General features: G+C 34.7%; 1 protein-coding gene across 1 annotated transcript in view; it reads left to right on the top strand.

Moving 5' to 3' along the window:
- Positions 1 to 23,145, top strand: part of LOC148947528 (uncharacterized) — a 72,011-nt gene that overhangs the window by 19,041 nt on the left and 29,825 nt on the right. Inside the window, exon 4 of the mRNA XM_089096133.1 lies at positions 19,743 to 19,953. Within this exon, the coding sequence (XP_088952259.1) occupies positions 19,743 to 19,953 (211 nt within the window). The remainder of the gene's footprint in view (positions 1 to 19,742; positions 19,954 to 23,145) is intronic.

Here is a 23,145-nt window from a genome sequence, read left to right as displayed (position 1 = left end):
CTCTATCTAAGCAATTAGCCATACATATATATATATATATATATATATATATATATATATATATATATATATATATATATATATATATATATATATATACACGTATTTCACCACCTTACGTGTCCTTATCGTATTCACTCATTCTGTTATTGATTATTGTCAATCACTCCTTTCGTCTTCTATAAAAATGTTAAAACACTGATTGTACAGTTTCTTCACAAAATTGTTCGAACATGGCTCTGTTCATCTTGGACAAATCTTTCTCTAATTTGTCAAACGGGAATTGATACTTCCAGGTACAGGATTGTGGAATTTTGATGTCAGAGTTCATTCTCACCTGCTGTCTTTGGATAGTTCATAAGGTGCGTTATCGTTAAGGGGTTAGTCACTGGGATTATGTTGCTAATAGATGGGTTGATTTTCTTTTCAGCATTTCATTCTTGGGATATTTTAAAGCACATATAGAATGTATTTCTCGTATAAAATTGTTCGTGCTTGGCTCGATCTATGGGTTTCGTGGTTATTTCTTGATTAATCACAGGGGGATTGATGTTTGTATTTGGAATGGGTCGACATAAAATTTTAGTGGCTCCTTCAACATGTTGTCTTTAACTTGTGGGAGGAGTATATTGTCACTCAGAGGTTAGTCATTGGGGTTCCTTTTGGTTTCTATGATTCAATGGTTGGTTTTCAGGTCCATTTTTCAGAAACTATTTCGTGACATCTACGGAAAAACAGAGACGGGAGTTTTTCGACCGTTTGATAGATTTGATAGGATGGATCCCGAGAAATGGTCGAAAGGGATTCAACGCGTGAATCTGTGACATGTAGATGGATTGGGTTCATCAAATATTATAACTATGCAGTTATATGGTATATCGGTCCATAGGGTTTATCAAGGGTGATATTTATGCATTTACATCTTATGCTGGTTGATGGTGATTCTCAGGATTGTTATGTTTACATATAGTTCGATTATGCACTGGATACTGAAACTTATTAGATAGTGTTATCTGATACAAAATACGGTTTGTGATCGAGGAAACAATGATCAAAAGGTAACCGCAATTTTCGTCCCAGCATCATTGCCTGGAATTTATTGTGAGTACTCTTTTTTGGTTGAGGGATGATGAAGATAGATATTACTAGGTTTTACCTGCGCTGGATTACGTATTGTAATAATTGATTTCCAATAGGTTATTCCAATTCCTGTAATAAAAATAACGAGGCAGAATCATACGTTCTTTAAAATCGAGTAGTCATAATACATAATAAGCAATACGATTGGGTACATTTAATGGTGAATGTTACGCTACAAGTCAATTTTAAACAAATACACTGATAATATTACACATAAATTAATTTTAACAAAACGACGTTATTATCTTTTTTTTTTCAAATATATATAATTTCCATTTTAATTTATAAAAAATATAATTTTCTTCTTAGGTTTTTCATAAACACGACGATATAAGAGATTAATTCCTTTAACTTTAAGTAAGGTCTCTTATTAAAACAATCATTTAAACACAAGTTACACTACACCATTAAATTTGAGGTCTTAGTTTACTACACATTTCATGCCTTCATTGTTCACGCACGTCCGTGCTGTTTAAGAAACGCATGTTGCAGCGTCGTAACCGCACGGTTTTACGTAAACGACAATTAGACTGAGGGGACTAGGGATAGTAATGGCGAGTGAGGACCTCTATACCCACTCGTTTTCTAATGTCTTCCCCTTTTCTTGGCTTAGACGTTTTCATGGGGTTCCGGGTTTAACTTCTGTATTTCAGTCGCTTCCACGTGTTCTTCCTTCGGGTTTTGCCCTCTTAGTCTCAAAATTGTTCCATAGTTAAAAGTTAGTATGGTTCTCATAGTCAGGGAAATCGCGAATACGAAACATACGGTCAGTAGTATGTTCCACCAGAAATTGGTTGAGAATAATCCGTATCTATTCTCCACGTACGTTAATCTTTGGTCTTCATTAGTAAACAGGAGGATCTGGGAATCCAATGCTTCTCTTATTTTTGTAAGCGGTAGTGTTCCTTTATTCTTTTCTATTTTTGACCATATTGAGGTTTTCAGTTTTTCACTACCTATATTGGGAATAGTGTATGACAGGTTGATTGCCTTAAAATTGATTATTTTAGGGCTTATTATATTTGTGCTCGTAGTTATTAATGGCGTTTGAACAGTCGTTTCTTTAGTTACTAGTCGACAACCCTGTTTTATGGATATTGTACCTACATCTTGTAATAGTGATTCGGTCCTGTAACTTGGATCGATTCTTTCAGTATTATTACAACAAGATAGAGTTCCAACAATTTCTTTTGGAACAGAAAAAAAACAAAGATCATTTCTATGATGTATGAATATTTCTCGTTTAGTACTTCCTATCAAAGCTTCGCAAGAATTAGGGATTTCATCCTGTTGCGTGTCTTTTAAAAATATATCTAACATACAAGATCCAGATTTGACATTATAAATAGGTAACGTAATCTGGCATACTAGGTTTTTGAATGACACGCACTCTTTTAAATCATTTGGATTAGCTAAGGCGTATTTTCTTCTATCTTGATCAACAAGTAAATACTCAGCTTCGGTTATGATAGTCATAAATGAATTTGTCTTTTTTATATTAGCGGGGAAGGTAGAAATTTTGTACAAGTCGTGTATGGATTGTTGATTTATCAATGGAATCGTTACTACTGTGAATAATTGTTCATTTATTTCCGTGATGTGGACTTTTAATTTTGTATAATAAAGGAGTAAATTTGATACTTCTGGCTTTATGGGTAAATGTAAACCAAACGTTAGGTGCGTTTTTATTTCGTCTAAAATACTTTTTAGGTTAGAAGGATCTACTAGATCGTATGACAAAGTTCCTCCAGTGAGGGCAAATAATGCGAATTCGAACTTACTAACATCTGTCGCTAGATTTAGTAATGACATGGTAATTATATCGAGTGATACCATGGTAAGGCTCGCGTCTTTCACCACGCGATCCACTTCGTTCCTTAAATAATTCATTACGTTTACAGGTTTTGAGATTTTCCTAGATATCATTTCGACTTTATCTCTTTGGTTGTTTGCTATGCTTGCTTTTATTTTTTGGACGTGTAACGTTACGTTCATGGCATTATTCAACTTTTTTACATTTTCCCTCAGGATGTTTAAGTTTTCCTCCGTTGTTAAACCAAAAAGGCGGGAGGCGAGTTCTCCGATGTGGGAATTAGGCTTGTAGACCTTCGGTCTTTACTTCTTCGGAAGAACACTTCGAAAATTCTCGTGGTACTTTGTTTGAATTTTCGTATTTCCGTGTTAAATAATTCGAATAAGGCTTGTAATCTTTGTCTTTATAATATTAAGAAGGCTTGACGAGTCGACACTTTCTGGGCGTTTTTTCTCATTTAGATCAGGTATTGGTTCGATACCTTCTTTTGTCGGCTCGTCGGCCATGGCTAGTCTAGCACATGTGCGTTTGCCGTCTATTGTCCAACATTTCTTTTGTACGTAATTATTTTCTTCCTCTTTTTTATAATTATTTTTCTTTTCTTCCGGCTTATGTCCTTGTACTTTTATCGTTTGTATTTCGGTATGCATTACTGGGATTCTTGCTCTTGCCTTTATAAGGACTTTGCCGAAAGAATGGGTATGCGTAAATGTGGGCCCTGTTGACCATGTCCATTTTGTAAATGTCGTAGGTTTTAGATAAGTTAATATAGTTAAATTTTTGGGTGATTTTTCACTACGTTCGATTATTTCTGACATTCTGTTTGCAGTAGTTTCCGATATCGAAGACTGTATTTCTTTAGCTGGGGTCTCATATGTAGGTGTGGTTGTCGTGATGTCTTTTTCTTTTCTTTCTGTAGGATTTCTATATTCGTTATCTTGTTGGGTATTTGAGAACTTGTTCCTTGATTTGTCTAGTTCTTTTAGGTTGGTATCTTGTATTCTTAGGGATCTGTTTTTATTTTTCTTTCTTACTTTAGATGATGTCCGTTCAGTGCCATTGTTCTCGGCATGACTCTGCCATAGTTCTTTGAGAAAAGTCCATAGGCTTGGTAGTTCGTTCGGCATTGCGTAATTTCCATCATAAAGTTTCCTTTCCTCTTAGTCAATAATTTAGGGTTTTCCATAGATTTCATTGCAGTAAAGTCTCTCGACGAGTATTCAATGTTATTCGCTTACCTTTTACTTCTGTCTTCTTTGGTGCTGGTTCCTAGTGCCATGTCAATTTCTGCCATTTTCTTATCAAAGTCATCTATTACAAATTTTGATTTTAGTTTGGGGATGACTTGAATAGAGAACTCTTTATTATCTTTACTATGCGTTATTTTACTGGTTTGCAATCCTTTGTCCGATCTTAGGAATTGAAATATCGATTCTTTGAGTTCATTCGTATTTTTCTCTAGTCTTGTTACTGGTTGAAACAAGGTTTCAAAGGGTCTGGGATTCAATTTCATAAAATTTTTCCATGCATTATGGCTGGCTAGCAATGAATTTTCCTACTTAAATATTACTGCATGCTTTACAATATCTTGGGCTGCTGCGTGAACAACGAGGATTATGATGACATTCTTAAGCCTCATCTTTTTGTTTGTTTCTAGAATTAATTTATTATTAATTTTACCTATTTTCGCAAAGTTCATTTACTTTACTATTTTAATTTTTTAAAGTAGTTTGGGCGTTTTAACTTTTAACTTGAGCTATTTTATTGTATAAATTTATATTAATTTAATTTTTTTTGAACTCCTTTATGGCATTGGCCAAACAAAACTTAATTGTGAGCGCAATATAGGATTTTTGTTTATGAATTATATCTTAGGGTTAGAATGGTTATGAAAGTCTTAGTTTTATTTTGGTTGTGATGTGCCTTTATGACTGGTCGTAACATACCTTAAAGACTTAGTTAATAATTACTATACAACTTAATTTTATATCATATTTTTTGATCAAAATTGATATATATTTTTTTGCAATTTATTCATTCATTGAGTAAATAACATATAAATACGCTGGTAACCTATTTTTTACAATGACGGTATAATTAAGACTATTATCGTCATTATAACTAGAATTATTAGGGTTTATACTAAGACAAGATATTTTTTATATATGGGATTAGTTTATCCCATAGTTACATATTCCCATAAATTATAACTACCTAACATAGACCTTGTAGGGTTACTACACTTAGCATTGAGGTAAATGTATGATTTTAGCTTTGCGTAAACTATACGCTATTTTCTTAATGTTTATTCACTTATTGTTGGTATTTTTTGAGAAGGAAAAATTTCGAAAATAGAGGTTATGGTGTTAGTTTGTGAATTTATAATTTAGGGCATAATTTTGATAATTTTATTTGTATACACGATTCCTTCCATAGTTATCTGTGTTTACTTTTAATATTGGTGTATCTCTCGGTAATACGTTACGTGTTTCTTACAGCGCTAGAATAGTTTTAAGTCGATGAACTTCCCATGATGACACATTTGTACTGAGGAACTTTAATTCAAACACTATGTTGTTTTCATTATTCTTATCTCTGTCTAAATGCATAAAATAAACCAACAGATCGTTCGGGAGGTCTAGGCTTTTTAACGTATTAGATATATCTTTCTTTTGCATATTTTCACGAATTACTTTACGACATCGTTCAGCAAAGGAAAGCGGATTATTTATAACTTTTACTACTCTAAAAATTAATTGTATGTGTGACGCATTACAACATTTTTGTTCACGTACAATAATGTCAAAACCAGGGAATACTTTGGATTCGAAATTTTTTTCTTCTTCAAAGAAGTTTAATGTAATTTTCTTTATGTCATTATAAACTCACGCGGCAACTTCCAATGTGTTGGATTTTATTTAAGGGTTGATGCCATCATAGTTCTAGCAGTTTTTATGCAAAATTTTAAGGAAATTTCCTCCATTTAGTTGGTTATACCCTCGATCTATTAATAGTGTAAGGAATCTAAGGGGTAAAAAGCGATTATCGCCATTACTACCATTTGGCCCCTTTCGGTATCGATTTTCGCCTTTTGGATAGGCCTTGATTCGTTGTCATGATCTGAAAATGATCAATTTTATATCTACGCAATTTTTGCACTAGCAAATTTTGTAATATTATCTAAATAAAGGTTATTGACCAAAACAGAAACAACGTTATCTTGAGTCAAACTTCACCTAAAACTTACTACAATATAGGGTTTGTCTTTAATTTTAACGATATCATGCAATTAGGAAGGGGAAGGGGAAATGGGCTCCATGGGTCATTTTGTAACAATGTTTGGTTGATTTTCATAGAGGAGTCTAGGAACTGTCTCTCCTACCAACTGAACAAAACACTGTTTGTAGGGGAGACGGAACACAAACTTTCCACGATATAGAATCTGTCTATTTAATTTCGATAACTGGGTTTATTTTGGGTTGTTCTATTGATTTATTCACTTTACTATAAATACAGTTGGTTCTCGTAAGCGAGTTGAGATCCACTACCCTCCGAGTAGCTCCCGATAAGTACACGCAAGCTTCCGTAGCAATAGTATTTTCGTAGTTATATAATTTTATTCATACGCAACAAGTTCCTCAATTATTATTCCGTCATGACACCAAACTATTAAAAATCTTTTGTTTCTGTATTTTTAAGGATATTTCCATCCATCCGGTTTCTTAACCGTTCTACCCGATTGCGTTGTCACTTCTTCCTCAGCTTTTTTAATCTAATTCTCCTGCAATCTCCGATGATGAACGTTTTTGGACTTTTTGGCGGCCTTATTCTCGCTTGTACTAGGGATTTTCTTTTGGGAACAACTAGGTTTTTCATAGCTAAAAATTCTTCAAAGTTTTCCTCGTCACTATTATTTTCAAAATAATCTTGCTTGAAATTAAACGGTTTTAACTCAGTTAACCTTGATTTAGGGGGTTCGTCCTCTGCATCTGACGAATCGGTACACGTGGGCTTCGATGCGTATTTTTCCGGGAATTCAGCTCTTTTTATTTGACTAACACGTGCCTTATAAGTTCTTCCATTATCGGGTTTTACCATTTGAAAAGTAAAATCGTTATCATACTTTTAGATTATTCTATATGGTCCACAGTATTTATTGGAAATTGTTTTGCCTTCCGTCTTTGCCTCATTCTTTAGGTAGATGCAATTTCCAATCTTAAAATCTATTTTCCCTTTGGCTTTGGGTAGGTTACTTAGCTCCTGGTTTATTTTACATTTTTCCAACTCTTGCCTAACTATCTTGTAAGTTTTTCTCATTCTATTTATGAACTCTTGTTTGTAAACCTCCGTGTTATTATAATATTGTCGGGACTCAACAATAGCATCGTACGGTATTCTGAAGTCGCGACCAAACAACAAATAAAAAGGACTTTCTTTAGTTGTTTCTGAATAAGCAGTATTGATTATGTTGGTCAAATAAGGTAAGAATTTGATCCCAGTCATTCCTGTTGTCTTTTGTATAAATGCTTAAGACATCTGAAAATATTTTATGCCTATTCTCTATTTTACCATTAGCTTGATGATGATAAGGAGATGTTACCAATTTCTCTTTATTAAGAAAACTCATTAAATCTGTTGTTACTTAAGAAACTAAATTACTTTTATTATTTTTTATAACCATGCCTGGAATACCAAATTTTAAAAAGAATGTTGCTAACGCCTTACTCGTAGCGTACTCCCCTTGGTTTTTTAATGCTTTTACAAAATTATACCCGGCGAAGGGATCTATAACTGAAAGTATGGCCCCTGTTGGAAACAGGTAAGCCTCCACTGGTTCCATACAAATCAAATGAGATAATGTCGAAGGGGAACCTTGCTACCAGGACTCTTCCCATTGGGGGGTTAGGATAAGCTTGGGGTTTTTTCTCAAGTTACATGCTTCGCATGTACTTACAAAGTCTTTAAGTTTTGTTAATGCCGATGGGACATAAAAATATTGTTTTAGTTTATGAAAGGTTTTAATTATCCCAAAATATTCACATATGTCTGCATGAAAGCATTCAAAGGCAGGTATTTTTAAGTTTTAGGGTAATACAGGTATTATCGAGGTTTGGTTTCTATTTGCCTCAGCTGTCACAATTCTGCATAGCATTTCTTCGTCAAGATCATAATAAAAATTATCTATTTCTTTTCTGAGAGTTTTGAATTTATCTAGTAACACATCGTCGTTCACGAAATAATAAGTGCTAGACACATTTCATCCTTATTTTGATTTCTTTTTATATTTTCCAAGGACAAGGGACAATAGTTATTCTTATTTTCTTTTACTCTGTCTTTAACTTTGTTTTTCTTATATTCACGTTTACTCTTAGTATTGATAGCATTAATCTTATCCTTCTCGGCTTCAGGAAATACCCCTTCGGAAATATTTTATGGGAATCAATTCAAGAAATCACAAGTTGTATTTTGTTTGGCCTTTAAATATTTAAATTCGTATTCTAGGTCTTGGATTTTCATGATTCATATAGCTAGAATTCCAGTAGGGTTTTCAAAATTACGCAAGTATTGCAAGTTTTTGTGGTCTAAACGTAGCTTAAATTTTCGACCAATTATATAGTATCTAACTTTATCCAAGTGGTGGATTATAGATAATAATTCTAAGTGTGTGGTGAAATAATTGCTTTCGCCTTTTGATAAAGTTCTGCTCGAATAGCACATAACTCTTTCTATTTTTTCTGATTGGGTGGTCCCTGTAGAGAATTAGGATTTTCTGTTGGAATTATTTGAGATAGAATAGCACCAATACCTTTCCAACAGGCATCAGTTGTGACCACGAATTGTCCGTTTTCGAAGTCAGGCAACGATAATATTGGTTCAGAAGTGAGTGCCTTTTTGAGACGGTCTAGGGAAGTTTGAGCTTCCTGACACCAGGTAATATTTTTGGAGTTTCCTTTAGTTAATTTCGTTAGGGTTTTGCAATTTGGGCGTAATTGCGCACGAATTTTCTAAAGTAACCGGTAAGGCCTAAAATTCCTCTTAATTCTTTCATGGTTCGAAGGGTTTTAAGATTTTCAACACATTTTATCTTGTCTGGGTCTGGGAATATCTGACCTTGAGTCACCACTACTCCTAAAAATTTGATTTCTGGTTGAAATAAGTCAAATTTTTCTGGTAGGAATTCTAAATTGACTTCTCTTAATTTCTCGAACACTTTAGCCATTGTGGCTAACTGTTGTTCTCCATTTTCGCTTATGCATATCATATCGTCAACGAAGTGAATTATATTCTTTAATCCTCTTAACAAGTGTAATAAGGTTCTAAATAACGTGCTTGAACTTATCTTGAGTCCAAAAGATACTCTTAAGTATTCATAGGAACTGCATTCAGTTGTAGAAAACGCAGTTTTATAGACATCTTTTTCAGCTATTTTTCACTTAGTGATAGCCTTGGGTAAGGTCCAGAGAAGTGAAAATTTTGTTTTTACTTGGAATGGAGTCAAGAATTTCGTCTGTTCTTGGCAAAGGAAATTTATCACTGACTACTTGTTTGTTAAGGGCTCTATAATCTACTACAAGTCTCAAGTCACCATTCTTCTTTGGTACTAAGGTGCGGAATACGGACTTATGCTGGGGCGTATAATGTTATTTTTTTCTAATTCGTGAATTTTATTTTTGAACCACTCTTTATGCTTATACGGTTTACGATACGGCTGCTTCGCGACAGGATTACCGGTTGTTAGAATTGAATGTTCATAAAACGGTTCAGTCCGATTTCATATTCGAATGCAGAAAAAACATCTTAAAAATTCCATAATAATTCGCATAATTTTTTCTTGATTTCCAAGTCACTAATATGATCCATATTACTTTTTTTAAAAAATTGCGATTTAGTTAGAGGATATTTGTTATTTGATGTATTAATGCCGTTAATTCGGTCTCTTTTGCAATTTTTCCACTTATCTAAATCATCCTCCAAGATAATTTGGATATGAACTGGACATGCTCCCTTTTTTATCGTAATTGTATCATTTTCATGATTATTAGTTACCCAAATAAAACTTTCTCCTTTTTCGTAAGATATAATCTGTTCTTTGTATAACATATTTTCAGAAATTCCGTCCGAAGGAATCACAAACCATATTTCGGATTTGTCGCTCACTGGTTCGATCATTTGTGATATTTGAATTCTTTGCATCGTTTTGGGAGGGACTTTTGTTTTCCGTATTGCGAACCCATAATATTTTTCTTTATTTTCATTGTCTTTTAAATTTAGACTGGCGCTTTGTTGCGTCATGTCTTGGATTTCTGGCGGAATTGGCGGAAGACATGACGTTGTTTGGGCATGAACCACAATGGGGTTTACTACTTTTTTCCATAATTCCACTATTTCCTTGATTTAGTTCGACCTAGATTGCCGCATATCTCCTATTTTAATTTTTGCATATTCAATCCATTTATTATTTAAATTTGCTTCAATTCTCCGATGTCTCCCAGAATAAGGAAGCAAATTTCTGGTTATGCCATAAGAGCGAGCCGATAGGCCCGCTCTTATTTGCGGTAATTTCTGTTTGTATTATGTTTGACTCGTTTATTCATCTTGTTAGTTTAGGTTTCATTTATTCATCCATAGTATTTTTTGTTCGTTTTAAATTTAACTCATAAGTATTTTTTGTTCGTATAATATATGAATGTATTTCTTCTTCTTTTCGATTTTAATATAAAACCTTTTTACTTTTATTTGAAAAACATTTCCTGGAAATACTTTTTTAAATAATTAGACTAAATAACAAAAATCAAAACTTAACTTATTTACAGGGGTTTATGACACCCCTCAGTGCCCCAATAATTGTGTTGATAAAAATAATTATCTAGAAACCCAATTTTTCGAAGGAATTGACACGACGTTGGAAATATTTATATTATTATTGAATAATTTAATGAATCCCCAAATAAAACAGAAAATAGAATGACTAATCACATCAAACATACAAATAACACGTACTGTTGTTGGGAAATCTTAAAGGGAGCAGAAATTACAATGAATAATCGAGCTTAAACTAAAACGACAGTATTAAGAATAGATATTAATCATAAAATTAGAATGGTATCTCGTGGATTAATCAAGGCTTAGGAAGAATAGCTACCACAAAAACAGTGTGACTGATCCCCCCTCACCCTTCTTAAACCGTTTAAAGGTCTCAAGTTTCATTTGCGCTGTACTGAAACGATATGTTTTTGGAGCAGTGTGATTTTTATTCTGAAAAAAAATCACGTTGATAATTATGATTACAGAGAAACAGTATTTTCTTGGAATGATAACGCTTGTGAGTTTCATTTTGATTTTTACTACTGTTAAGGGACACTTTTTTTTCCAAAATTATTTCATTCAAACATGCACAAAAATTGGTGCTTAAATACCATTTTTAAAATGAAATTTGCCAATTTTTGATGCAATTTGTTTGTTCTGATTTAATTTTTTGACTTCCCGAATTGATAAAAACAATGATTTTTTGTACATTTGAAAGGAATTTGTTCAAAAGAAAGATAATATAGGTACAAATTTAATACAAATTATACTAATGAAACTAGATTGATTGTCTAAGATACAAAGATAATGATTCCTGTAAGTCTCAGTAATTTTTTATGTTCCACTGTTGTAATGATTAAAGAGAAATTGTTGAAAATACATTTTCTTTCAGTAATGCGCAAACGGAGGGGGGGGGGCACTTGGGCCACTCTTATTTGTGGCAGTGTTTATTCTTTGAATTGATTATTTGTTTTAATTTCTGTTCCTCTTACGGTTCATCTGCCTACCCACAGTAGTAGGTGCTGGGTTTTCTTTCATATGATTATTTTTTTTAACTTTGGCTCGTTTTGGGTCTCATTTATTCATTAGTAACAATTTCTGTCCACATAATTTTTTACATTAAGTTCACAGAATTTAACAAAAAAAAGTATAGAGAAAAAGGGTATTTTTGAAGACCACACTGGCTTTCCATTACGTAAATAACAATTCAATTGGGACAAATTCTTTTACTTGACATTGAAACAATAAAAAAATCTCTAGATATTTCGGTTATATATAAAGCTGCCATCTTCAGCAGATAAAGTGAACTGAAAGTTTATCGGCTGAAGACGAGCGCTGTATATGTGACCTAAATATCCAGAGATTTGTTTTTTTTTACTGTCAACTGTCAAATAAAAGGATTTGTCCCTATTGAACTGCTTTTTCTATGTTTTTTTCCTTTTCTTTAGATGTTATGTTTAATTTAGCTTAATTTATTTTTCTTTCTGTTGATGAGGGCTTCGGGACATGATTCCGAAGTATTCGGATTTCTTTATTATTTAAAGTCTGTTGCTTTTCGTTATTTTTTGTTTCTCCACAGCTTTATTTTAAAATATTATACTCGTTTTCTCTATATTTTCATTTGTTATATTCTGTAAATGGAAAAGCTGTGTGGCCTTAGAAATTATTTACTTTAAGTTCCCTTAAAACCAGGGACTTAAGGTTGGAGGTTTCAAACTGGTCAAGGACGACAAGTTTCTCTCCCTTTTTGGCAGTAGAAACCGTTTGGCCTGTTTGATTGTAGGGTTTTGATTGGGTTATTTTTTGGGGTTTTGATTGGATTATTTACTTTAAGTTCCCTTAAAACCAGGGACTTAAAGCTGGAGGTTTCAAACTGGTTAAGGAAGACAAGTTTTTCAGCCTTTTTGGCAGTAGAACCTGTTTGGCCTGTTTGGTAGTAAGGTTTTGATTGGGTTACCCGTCTCCCAACTTCCCTTGATCGTCTTTTGTGTATGATGATGGTTAAAATCTAGTGTGCTTTAAATACATAAAAATATAGTACAAGATTTATATTAACGTGTATTTATATTGAATATGTATTCCTTTTATATTTAAGTTTGTTTTATATTTGTATTGTATGGTTTTGCCGTTACTTTACTGTTTTTATTTAATCAAATTAATATTAACGTATTAAATATTAGATATTAACGTATATATTAAATAACGGGTATACACTTGTATATTATACACGTTAATATATAATATATTTTAATGTGTATATAATATCTCATATTAAATATTAACGTAAATTAAATATTAACTACTTATTCTTTTTATATTTAAGTTTGTTTTATATTTGTATTGTATGGTTTTTTTTGTGGCTTTACTGTTTTTATTTACTCAAATTAATATTTTAAGTATGGTTTTTGGTTTGAAATTCTTGCTGTTTCATTTTTAACTATTTTGTTTTTGCAGCGCTCTTTAAGTTCATTTGTTTTAGTAACTTTACTATCTTTATCTATTAGTAGCTCTTTAAAACCTTTTTCCACTTCTAATGTTGTCAAAAAGGTCTATGGATACCCTCCCAAACCGGGCTGGTCGCTTAAAAGTTATAAGTACCTGGGGACAAAAAGAAAGACAGATTTTTAATGTCTTTCGCAAAACAACTTTAGTTTTATTTTATTTTATTCGCTGTAGAAAGTAAAATCATCAGGGCATTGGACGCCCAGGTATTTGTGACGTCATTGAATGTTTTGTCATTCAATTTGACGTCATTCAATCTCGGAAAATGTTTTTCCAAGATTGATTAAGGCCTTAAACGAATTTTCCGAAAGTTGTGACCTATCTTGGTCATTTTTTTCACACCGGAAAACGAATTTTTTTTTTATTACGAATAATCTTATTAAACAAACAATGATAACCACATGAAGCTCCGTCCTCTAATTATTAATAATTAATATGTAAATTATTGTTGTAATATTTCTGCCGCAATATATAGCATTCAATACGAAACAATTAAGAATCCAAGACTATGTTCACAATTGTCAAAGGCAAATATCTTTTTCTAAAAGCTCTGAATCAACTGATTTGTCAACAAGCAATCTGCGTTTGGAAACTCTTCTTACTCACGCTCAAGGATTTCAACCTTCATGGGTCTCTCATTTCAGTCAGCAGGCAATTTATGAAGACTATTAAGGAGACTGAGACGGGAAATTAATTTTCCCAAGGTATTGACCTCATCAGAATATATTAGTACGCCAATTTTCAGAAAAAATCATTCTGCCGTTTTCGAGAAAAATACGATATACAAATATACAATTATTGTTCGGTTAACTAGATAAATAGAACCAAGAATTTTGACTGATTGGACCTTCTCCCAACTTTTTAAAAAACATAAACAAACTTTGGAGTCTTAATTATGCAGACGACTAAAATATTGTCTTCATTTTCTTGCATTGAACGCTACATTAACGTAGTTTTTCATTCAGCGATCATCAGTTTTTATTTGAGAACAGTTATAAAAATATAGTTTTTAGTCGTTAATTGAAAGTCAAAATACGTCGAAATCGAAATTGAAAGTCGTTAATCGAAAGTCAATACCATTTTAAGTTGTCAGAAATAGTATTTGAGCGATGAATGTCTAGGTTCTTTCCTGATGACAGACCAGATTACGTGACTATTTAAATATAATCTGTTGGAACCCTTGGTCCCAGTTGGTTCAGATAAATGTCCCTCCCAGATTCATTTCTTTTGGCCCCTTAATTATTTTCCTTCCCCGAGTAATAAATGTTAATTTTCCTTTTATTTTGTGACGCCATTTTGGGTCTTCTTAATTGCGTACGTGTTTAATAGACCACTAGGCAGGAAGTTGCGCATTTAGGGAGGTTGAACAGTAAATTAGTAAGTCCTAGGATTGGCTGGAAAGATTCATTTACCACCCTCGTAACCCCTGTCGCAGCACGCGGCTAGCGGGCTGGGAGAAAGAGTCCTTTCTGAAATCAGTTCTTTTATACAACGTGTAGTGATTACAGTAAGCTTTTTTTTACTATGTACTCTTTTAACTTTTTAGCTTAGGTCGAGTCTAAAAGAGATAGTTAGAAATCATATCGGTAAACTTTGGCTTTAAATGTGGCCATAGATCATCCGGTCACGTTGGTATGTACAGAACCGCTGAAGTAAACACAGTAATCCTACTTATTTCGGGCCGAAGAGAGATCTCCTCCTCCATTAAGTGGCATAACAACTCTTTGCGCCATTTTTGCCTTTAAAAGTGGTGACCTCCGTACGTCCTCCAATAAGTGGTGCCAGTGGTACCCACCCATCCAATAAGTGGTGGCAGCGAGAAAAAGAGCTATCAACAACACTGGTAGTAAAAGAATTTTGCGTTTTCGAAGAGACCGGTGAATTTGGCCTAGAGAGTGGCCTATATCATTATATATAGAGAGAGAGAAAAAATACGGAATTAATTAATAAGAAGGTCTATAATGGGCTGTGTGCCTTGTTAGACAAATATAAAAAAAAATAACTTGAAATTAATGAGTTGAGTTTACAGTTGGGGAATCTCCGTATTTAAAAGTATTACAGGGTTTAAGGACAGATAAGAAAACGTTGAAAGTCGGGTTATTATTTGCGTGAATTGGCGGACTTAGATATAATCTTCAGTGACGAAGGTTATAAGAGTATTCAAGATGGCAAATCAGGAGAATTTGTCAGTTGTGCGCACATTGGACAAGGAAGGTGGGAGGCACCTGTCCTATTGAGTAATCTGCCCAGGAGGAGATTATATTTGGAATACGAGTATCCAGAAGGGATACGTGATTTGTTTTACAGGGTAGTTCCTCTGTTTGAGTTTAGTCCAGCTAATTCACTAGTGGAATATTTGCACGGTTTTTCTGATTATTTTCTTGTCCAACCCCTGTTAATTCGTTTTTCGGAGATATATTTCACTCGCCTAAAACTGCTTATTGTGAAAGAAGTCGTTATTCCCTAATGAAGTCTAGACATTCTGGTTATTTGAAAAATTGTTGAACTTGCTAAGATTGACTAATTGAATAAGAGGTATTATAATCGGAAAGAAGTATACGCGGTAAAATGAGGGGGTATGAAATAAACAAGGAAGAAATAATATGTGAAAAAACAAGACGAACTCATCCCTCAGAGGCTGTGCCAAATGAAGGGGAGTTGCGGGGTAGAGATAGTACAGATATGGAACAAATGAATTCAGAAAAGGAATTGAGAAGAAATAATGAAAAATGGAATTTTGAAATAATGTCGGACAGAGGTAAGATGAACTCAAGACCGAGAAGAGCGAGTGAAGCCCATAGAAAAAGTAGGAAAATAGAAAGAAGGGCAAATATGGAGGCCTTTGAGAGAGAGCACCAAGAATAAATGGGAAAAATGCAGGCTGAGAAAGATGAAATTATAAAGAATAGAAAACAGGACGAAAGGGCTAGAATAGCCTATAAAGAAAGAGACAATACGGTTAGAGAACGAACAGATTCAGAAAATGAATTAAGAAGAAATGATGACAGACAGAATCAAAGTAGTCCGAGTAGAAGGAGCAGTGTTAAATCAAGATCCAGCAGGAGCTCGCGAAAAAGCACTCAAATAGATATGACACAACAAATATTAAATTTCATGAAGGAAGTGAGAATAGCTAGAGAACAAGAAGACGAAAGAAATAGAAAAGAAAGGGGACAAAGAGAGAAGGAAGAAAGACAAGATAGAGAATAAAAGGAAGATGCGTTATAATAGCTAGAGAACAAAACAGAAGAATGATAAAATAGATAGAGAGAAAGAAGATAGAGATCCACAAGAGTTTAAGAAAACATAATAGACATAAGAGGAGTCCGCAGGAGAATCCCAAAAGGTAAAAGGTTATCACAACTAACTTCTAGGCTGTCAGATAGCCATAATAGTTTGTCTAAGAATCAATCGCTAGAAAAAGAAAATTACCGGACATTAAACACTTTTACGGGAAAATATGCTACTTCGTTGACAAGGCGGGGAGGTGGACCGGCCCATAAAACAAATTGGGATGCTGTGCCACCCTGTCGGAAAAACGAAATACTTGATATGCGGGTTCAAAATGTTGATAATCCACAAAGGGGTGCGGAAATAAGTAGACAAGATAAGACAAATAAGACAAATAAGACGCGTGAAATTGATTTTTCAGGAAAATTTGCAAATAATAGAAAACTTGAGAACACTTTTAATGAATATGAGACGCTAACAAGTACAGGCCAAAATGAAACGCTGAGTGTACCAGAGAAAAATGAGACGAAATTTATTGTACGCGCTTTTCCTCGGAATGTTCGAGAAATTTTAGTAGAATATGAAAAACCAAATGCTGCAGTTCAATTTCCATTTGATGACGAGATGTTTGTTCATGTGGTAAGGAAAAAGAAGACTGAAAAATAGAAAGAATATATTAGGCGGAACTACAATAAAGATGGACACTAGAGTCCAATTCAGATTTCATGACGATTTATTTAATGCTACTACAAAAGAAAAGAAAACTAAGAGAGAGAAAAGAGATAATAAACGGAACTACAATGAAATTATTCAGTCAAAGATAGTGGACACTGGAGTCCAAATTAGATATAACGGTGATGTATTATTTTGCGCGAATGACAGAATTGAGAACAGTAGAGACGAAAAGAGGAATGTAAAGAAGAGACAAAATTTTGAGATTCAGCCTGCAGTGGCGAAAAACAAAAAAATGTTGGATGGGCTGTGCCTTGAAAACATAGATAATCAGAGGGGAAATGAGGTCAACGACCCATGGGGAATAAAAGAAGAGGGCTACTAAAGACAACTGAAGGGCCTACAACGGGTTGGGGGAAAGTTGGGAAATATTGAATGTCGATTTGGACTGAAAAAACTTGGAAAGAAATCTGATATTGGTCTGATCAACTCAAAAGAGTGTTTGTTCCTTTTTTATTGAAAGAAGTTCCTTGGGAAATATCCCCTCCGTAAAGTGGCGAGAAATAGTCCTTTTCCTCAATGCACAACTGGTGGACAAGCTGTGATCCCTTTACCGAGATTTTACCTTTTTGATCTAAAGTCCATGGGGGATACTCTCTCCCAGTCACTTCATATCACCCAAACCGTTGTCCAGCAACCCTATTTATAACTGTTATTCTTCATGGGAGTCGACAAGTATTTCCGGCAAATTGTATTCAGTGGGAGATGTATCTAAGTTTCATTTTCAATTAGCATCAACGTATATTCTTCAATTAATTATCCCAGGGGAGGGAACCCAGAAAAAAGGTGATTCATGGATCGTTCAAAATTTTACTTCCTTCTCAGTACCCTTATCGTTTTCACAGGCCTGTGTATTTTCGGCCTTAGACTATTTGAAATTATGCCAAGGGGCAATTTATTTTATTGAGATGTGGGGTTGTTTCTTTAGGTGGAAATTAAGAGGCTAGTGTAGCCAATTTTTCACGATGGCTGGCATCATCGAAAGTGCCAGGAACTGATTCTCTGCTCCTCTCAAATGTAAATTCGTGAGAGCAAGAAAATTTTTGTTTTTGATTGTGCTGTGCACAAAGAATTTCTACGAATCCTGGGGACTTCGATTTTCGAGATCAAATGCGGATGATAGACGATTTAGACCATGGTGGGTCCTACAGTAGAGACGTGTCGAGGACGACCGATCCAGAGCCAAGCGGTGTAAGCACAGGCATTGGTAGAAGAGAACATAAACAAGTTTAGTGATTTTAAGTTCGGTGTTATTGATTTTATGTCTGAATTTCCAGCCAATCCACCGGGGATGTGGGCCATTTATCTTAGGAGGGAGGTGTTGGACCCCCTGGTCCCAGTTTGTTCAGATAAATGTCCCTCCCAGATTCATTTCTTTTGGCCCCTTAATTATTTTCCTTCCCCGAGTAATAAATGTCAATTTTCCTTTTATTTTGTGACGCCATTTTGGGTCTTCTTAATGACGTACGTGTTTAATAGACCACGAGGCAGGAAATTGCGCAGTTAGGGAGGTTGAACAGTAAATTAGTAAGTCCTAGGATTGGCTGGAAATATTCATTTACCACCCTCGTAACCCCTGTCGCAGCACGCGGCTAGCGGGCTGGGAGAAAGAGTCCTTTCTGAAATCAGTTCTTTTATACAACGTGTAGTGATTACAGTAAGCTTTTTTTACTATGTACTCTTTTAACTTTTTAGCTTATGTCGAGTCTAAAAGAGATAGCTAGAAATCTTATCGGTAAACTTTGGCCTTAAATGCGACCATAGATCATCCGGTCCCGTTTGTATACACAGAACCGTTGGAGTAACCGCGGAAATCCCACTAATTTGGGGCCGAAGAGGGATCTCCCCCTCCAGTAAGTGGCATAGCAACTCTTTGCGCCATTTTTGCCTTTAAAAGTGGTGACTCCCGCACATTAAACCTCCAATATAATCCATCTGCAATATAGCCGCGTGTGTTTACTTGTGAAGGTTCACAAGAAGCTTCTGGTCTTTTCATCCCTCCACTTTTGAAAAATTTACCTGAATTGTATCAACCGAATTTAAATTTGTTTCTTATTTAATTCTATCTTTAATTAGCACCTTATAGATTTAGAGCCGTCCTAGCTGAGTGGTTGGCACGCTAGACTTGTAATTGTTTGTCCGTGAGGACGGGGGTTCGAGTCCTAGTGTCGCGGGTTATTTAATGTGGAACGGGGGTCAGTGGCGTGACTGAAAGCTCAGCCAGAGTCGAATCACCTCTAAATGGGTGGATACACTGGGGAAGGTAAACAGGAAGGGTGTGTGAAAGCACAGGATGGCTGCTCTCCACCTCCCCATTGCGCTTGCTGGCTGAAGGGCCATGAAACGGAGATACAGCGCCGCCGGTATGGACCGTAAAGTCCAATGCCGCTTTCTTTACTTTTTTTTTCATAGGTTTTGCCCATATTGAATTCTATTAAAGCTGTTCCAACTCAGTTTTTAATCAATTTACTTCTGTTCTTCTTTTTCTTCTTTTTAATCAGTTTTCTTTTTTTTTTATTGCCCTCTTCATTTTCTACGTTTTGGTCACTTTGCTGTCTTTTTCTACGGCCGTGGTGAACTTTGTTTTTGCATTCGATCCCTACCCTTATTATGCTCTTACTATTAAAATTTGCCTATCCGTGTTTACAGCCGTTCATTTTGTGGCAATAACGGTTGCCACTGCACAGATTTTGGAGAATTCTAGCTTCTCTTCTTACTCAAACGGAATGGTATGTTCCTTGTTCCTATTGTTCTAACTCAGTTATTCCATCCATTTATTAAGTGTCAAGATCTCCGTAGGCTCCAGACTGCCTAAAACTGTTCAAGTCAGCGGTTTCAATTTACGAAAATTGGGGGGGGAAATCCATTCTTCAAAAACCATGGTTGTCTATTTTGTTGTCTTTTTTCAATTGTCTTAAAGAAATACCGAAGAGGGCATTTTCTAATGAGAATGCCAACAAAGCTGTTTTTCAAAATCTAGGAGGAGGGGAGAGGGAGTAAGTTAAGAAGGGGCAAATGCCCTTCTCTAGTTAATGCCACTGTTCTCATCAGTTTTAATTTCATTCAATACTGCTATGCGGCTTTTAGGACTTTTTTAGACTAGTGGCTGTGGACCTTTGGACTGGGGGACTAGTAAGTGTAATAGTTTACTTGCTTACATATTGTAGTTGAAGTGGTGCATGCGTATAAGGGTTCAATTTATTTTGTGCCTTTTTTAAATAATTATTTTTTCTGTTATAATGAAACTTATAATGAAGATTGAATCTGAATCTGTTACATCAATACTGATTAAAGATTGTGTTTTTCTTCTTGTATGTAAATGCATGTGCAATTCTGAATCCTCAAAACTATATCTTGGCTGAGGCCCTGTAATTGACCTCCTTCCCCCCCAAACAAAATTGTCTGACCCCCCCCCCCAAAAAAAAGAAAAAAATCTCCAACTCAGTAAATTGGTCGCACAAATTTAGATACAAAGACTATTTTGAACAGGTGTTTGAAATTTAGTTTCCAATGGCAGCAGCAAACTTGTGACAGGTAAAAGCAGTAAGGGTTTTCTGAAAAGAAATTATCACTGCCTCAGTAGCAAAATTTTGGTCAGTAAAATGTTTGATTTCTTTATCAAGCTTATAAAAATTTAGTTCTGTTTTCTATAGTGTGATTACTAGCCACTGAACAGATCGGGTCATGCTGAAAAATAATATTTTCACGGAATAAAAGATCTAAAGCCGAACTGGCTAGCCATGACAAATAAAAAAGAAATGAATATAAAGACGACGAACAGGTCTATGGCCAGTAAATGAAAACGAAGAGAACAACAAAAAATCCAATGAATATTTCGCCCGTAAACAACGAGGCGTCTTCAGCGTAGAGAAAAAAAAACAAGAGACTAAAACTAAAAAATATAATTAAAGAAAGATATATAAAACTAAAATAGACTAACGTAAAATATATAATATACAATTACTTTACCATTGGCAGCTACCTTCATGAAACCACAAAAGTAACTATCTAGATACTTTTGTGGTTTCATGAAGGTAGCTGCAATTTATAAATGTGAGTAATAGTATATTATATATTTTATGTTTGTCTATTTTAGTTACATATGTATATATATATATATATATATATTTCTTAGTTATATTTTATAGTTTTTAGTTGTTGTTTTTCTACGCTGAAGACGCCTTGTTGTATACGGATGAAATATTCATATGATTTTTTTTTGTATTTTTTTTTCGTTTTCATTTACTGGCCGTAGACCCGTTTGTCGTTTTTATATTCATTTCTTTGTTATTTTCACGGAAGTCTCTCATGTTAGAATTTCCCGCTGATGGAAGTTCAAAATATGCCAAATTCAAAAATATCAAATTCAGACCTCAAGTTGTTCTTTTTAGGTGTTCAGAACCTCTATTATCTGCTGTGTATTCAGGTAATAATTATATACTTCTTGATGCTGTTATTATATATATTTTTTCTTTACTATTTATCATGGAACAAAAATTGTGTACTGTCTCGTCAAGAGAGAAAAGGTTCGCCAGTGATACTAAAGAGTAAAGGGTCAAATAAAGGGGAACTTTCGATTTTAAATTTCAGTTATTCATTAATCAAGAGGAAGTGCAAGTTCTTATTTTAAGGATGGAAAAGGGCTAAAAGGGCAGATAGCGTTACTCCCTAAATGTTCAAAACTTAATATTCTGCCGTTCTTGAAATACGTCACATACTCCTTAACAGCCTTGTTATTGCTTGCGTCAGTTGCAATTCCATAGAAAGGGGATTTATGCATCTCTTCAGTGCTAGTTTTCACGCTGAATGGGACTAAAACACCAGTTATCAGGGCTGATTGCTTTGTTCTGCCAGAGCTAAACTTTAATGCAACTGATGAGTCACTAAACATAACGGAATTTAACTTGTTCACACAGTCATTTGACCTAAAGCTTTGATGGTGCTTTACAGTATGGTAGGCCTGAGTTAGTTCAGCTGCTCTAGCTTCCAGTTTCTTCATTAGGTTCGTGTTTTGTAAAATAACATTTAAGAGACTTACTGCCACTTGGAGCAGTCCAGCTATACCTATGTTTTGCTGATGAGATATGTTGTTCTATATTGTTCTATGTCTGAACGTCCACCGTGACCAATACTGAAAATACTCTTGCAAACCGTGTACTCGGCTTCACTGTCATTGCATCCCTTTTTAATATAGTTCCACTCGTTGGAATGCTTTTCCATAAGCTTTCGTTGATGTTTGGACATTATTATATGAGATGATACTATAACTATACAATACAGTGACAACCAAAATAAACACCGATCACTCTGTCATGAAATGACAAGCAAGGATCACGCGGACTGACTCGTGTAACATTCTTGACTCATGTGATGGCCGAAGAGAGAACAGTGCAGCCACCCCACGCGAACTGAAATCACTATTGACACATGCTACATGACTTTATACTTATACCATAGATTACGAAGTTTTAGTAATTTGAAAATGTGTGTTGGATTTAAAAACGGAACATTCATGCGTCCCGGGAGCCATTTTCGGGGCACCGAATAAAATCGTAAAAAAAAAACAAGACGTCTGGTCACCCTACAGTAGCAGTAAAAGTCGTAGTGGCAGTCACATTCGCAGTAACAAATACTCCCGACCAAATTTGCAAGTAGTTGCAATCGGAAGCAGTCGAGTTGCAGGTACTCGTGGTAGCAAGTTGTCACTGTAGCGATCGCAAGTAATTGCAGTTGCAGTGACAAGTAGTCACAGTTGCTAGTAGTTGCAGTTGCAAATAGTTACAGTCAAAAGTATTCACAGTCGCAAGTGGTTGCAATCACAAGTTGTTACTGTTGAAAGAAATTGCAGTCGCTAGTAGTCTAAGTTGAAATTGTAAGTAGTTGAAGTCGTAGGTAGCCATAGTGGCAAGTAACCATAGTTT

The sequence above is a fragment of the Artemia sp. Qi Xiang Cuo genome, chromosome 10, assembly GCF_049724085.1.
Source record: "Artemia sp. Qi Xiang Cuo chromosome 10, ASM4972408v1, whole genome shotgun sequence".
Taxonomy (NCBI): Eukaryota; Metazoa; Arthropoda; class Branchiopoda; order Anostraca; family Artemiidae; genus Artemia; species Artemia sp. Qi Xiang Cuo.
Note: the sequence above shows the minus strand (reverse complement) of the source record. Positions and strands in the feature narration are given on the sequence as shown.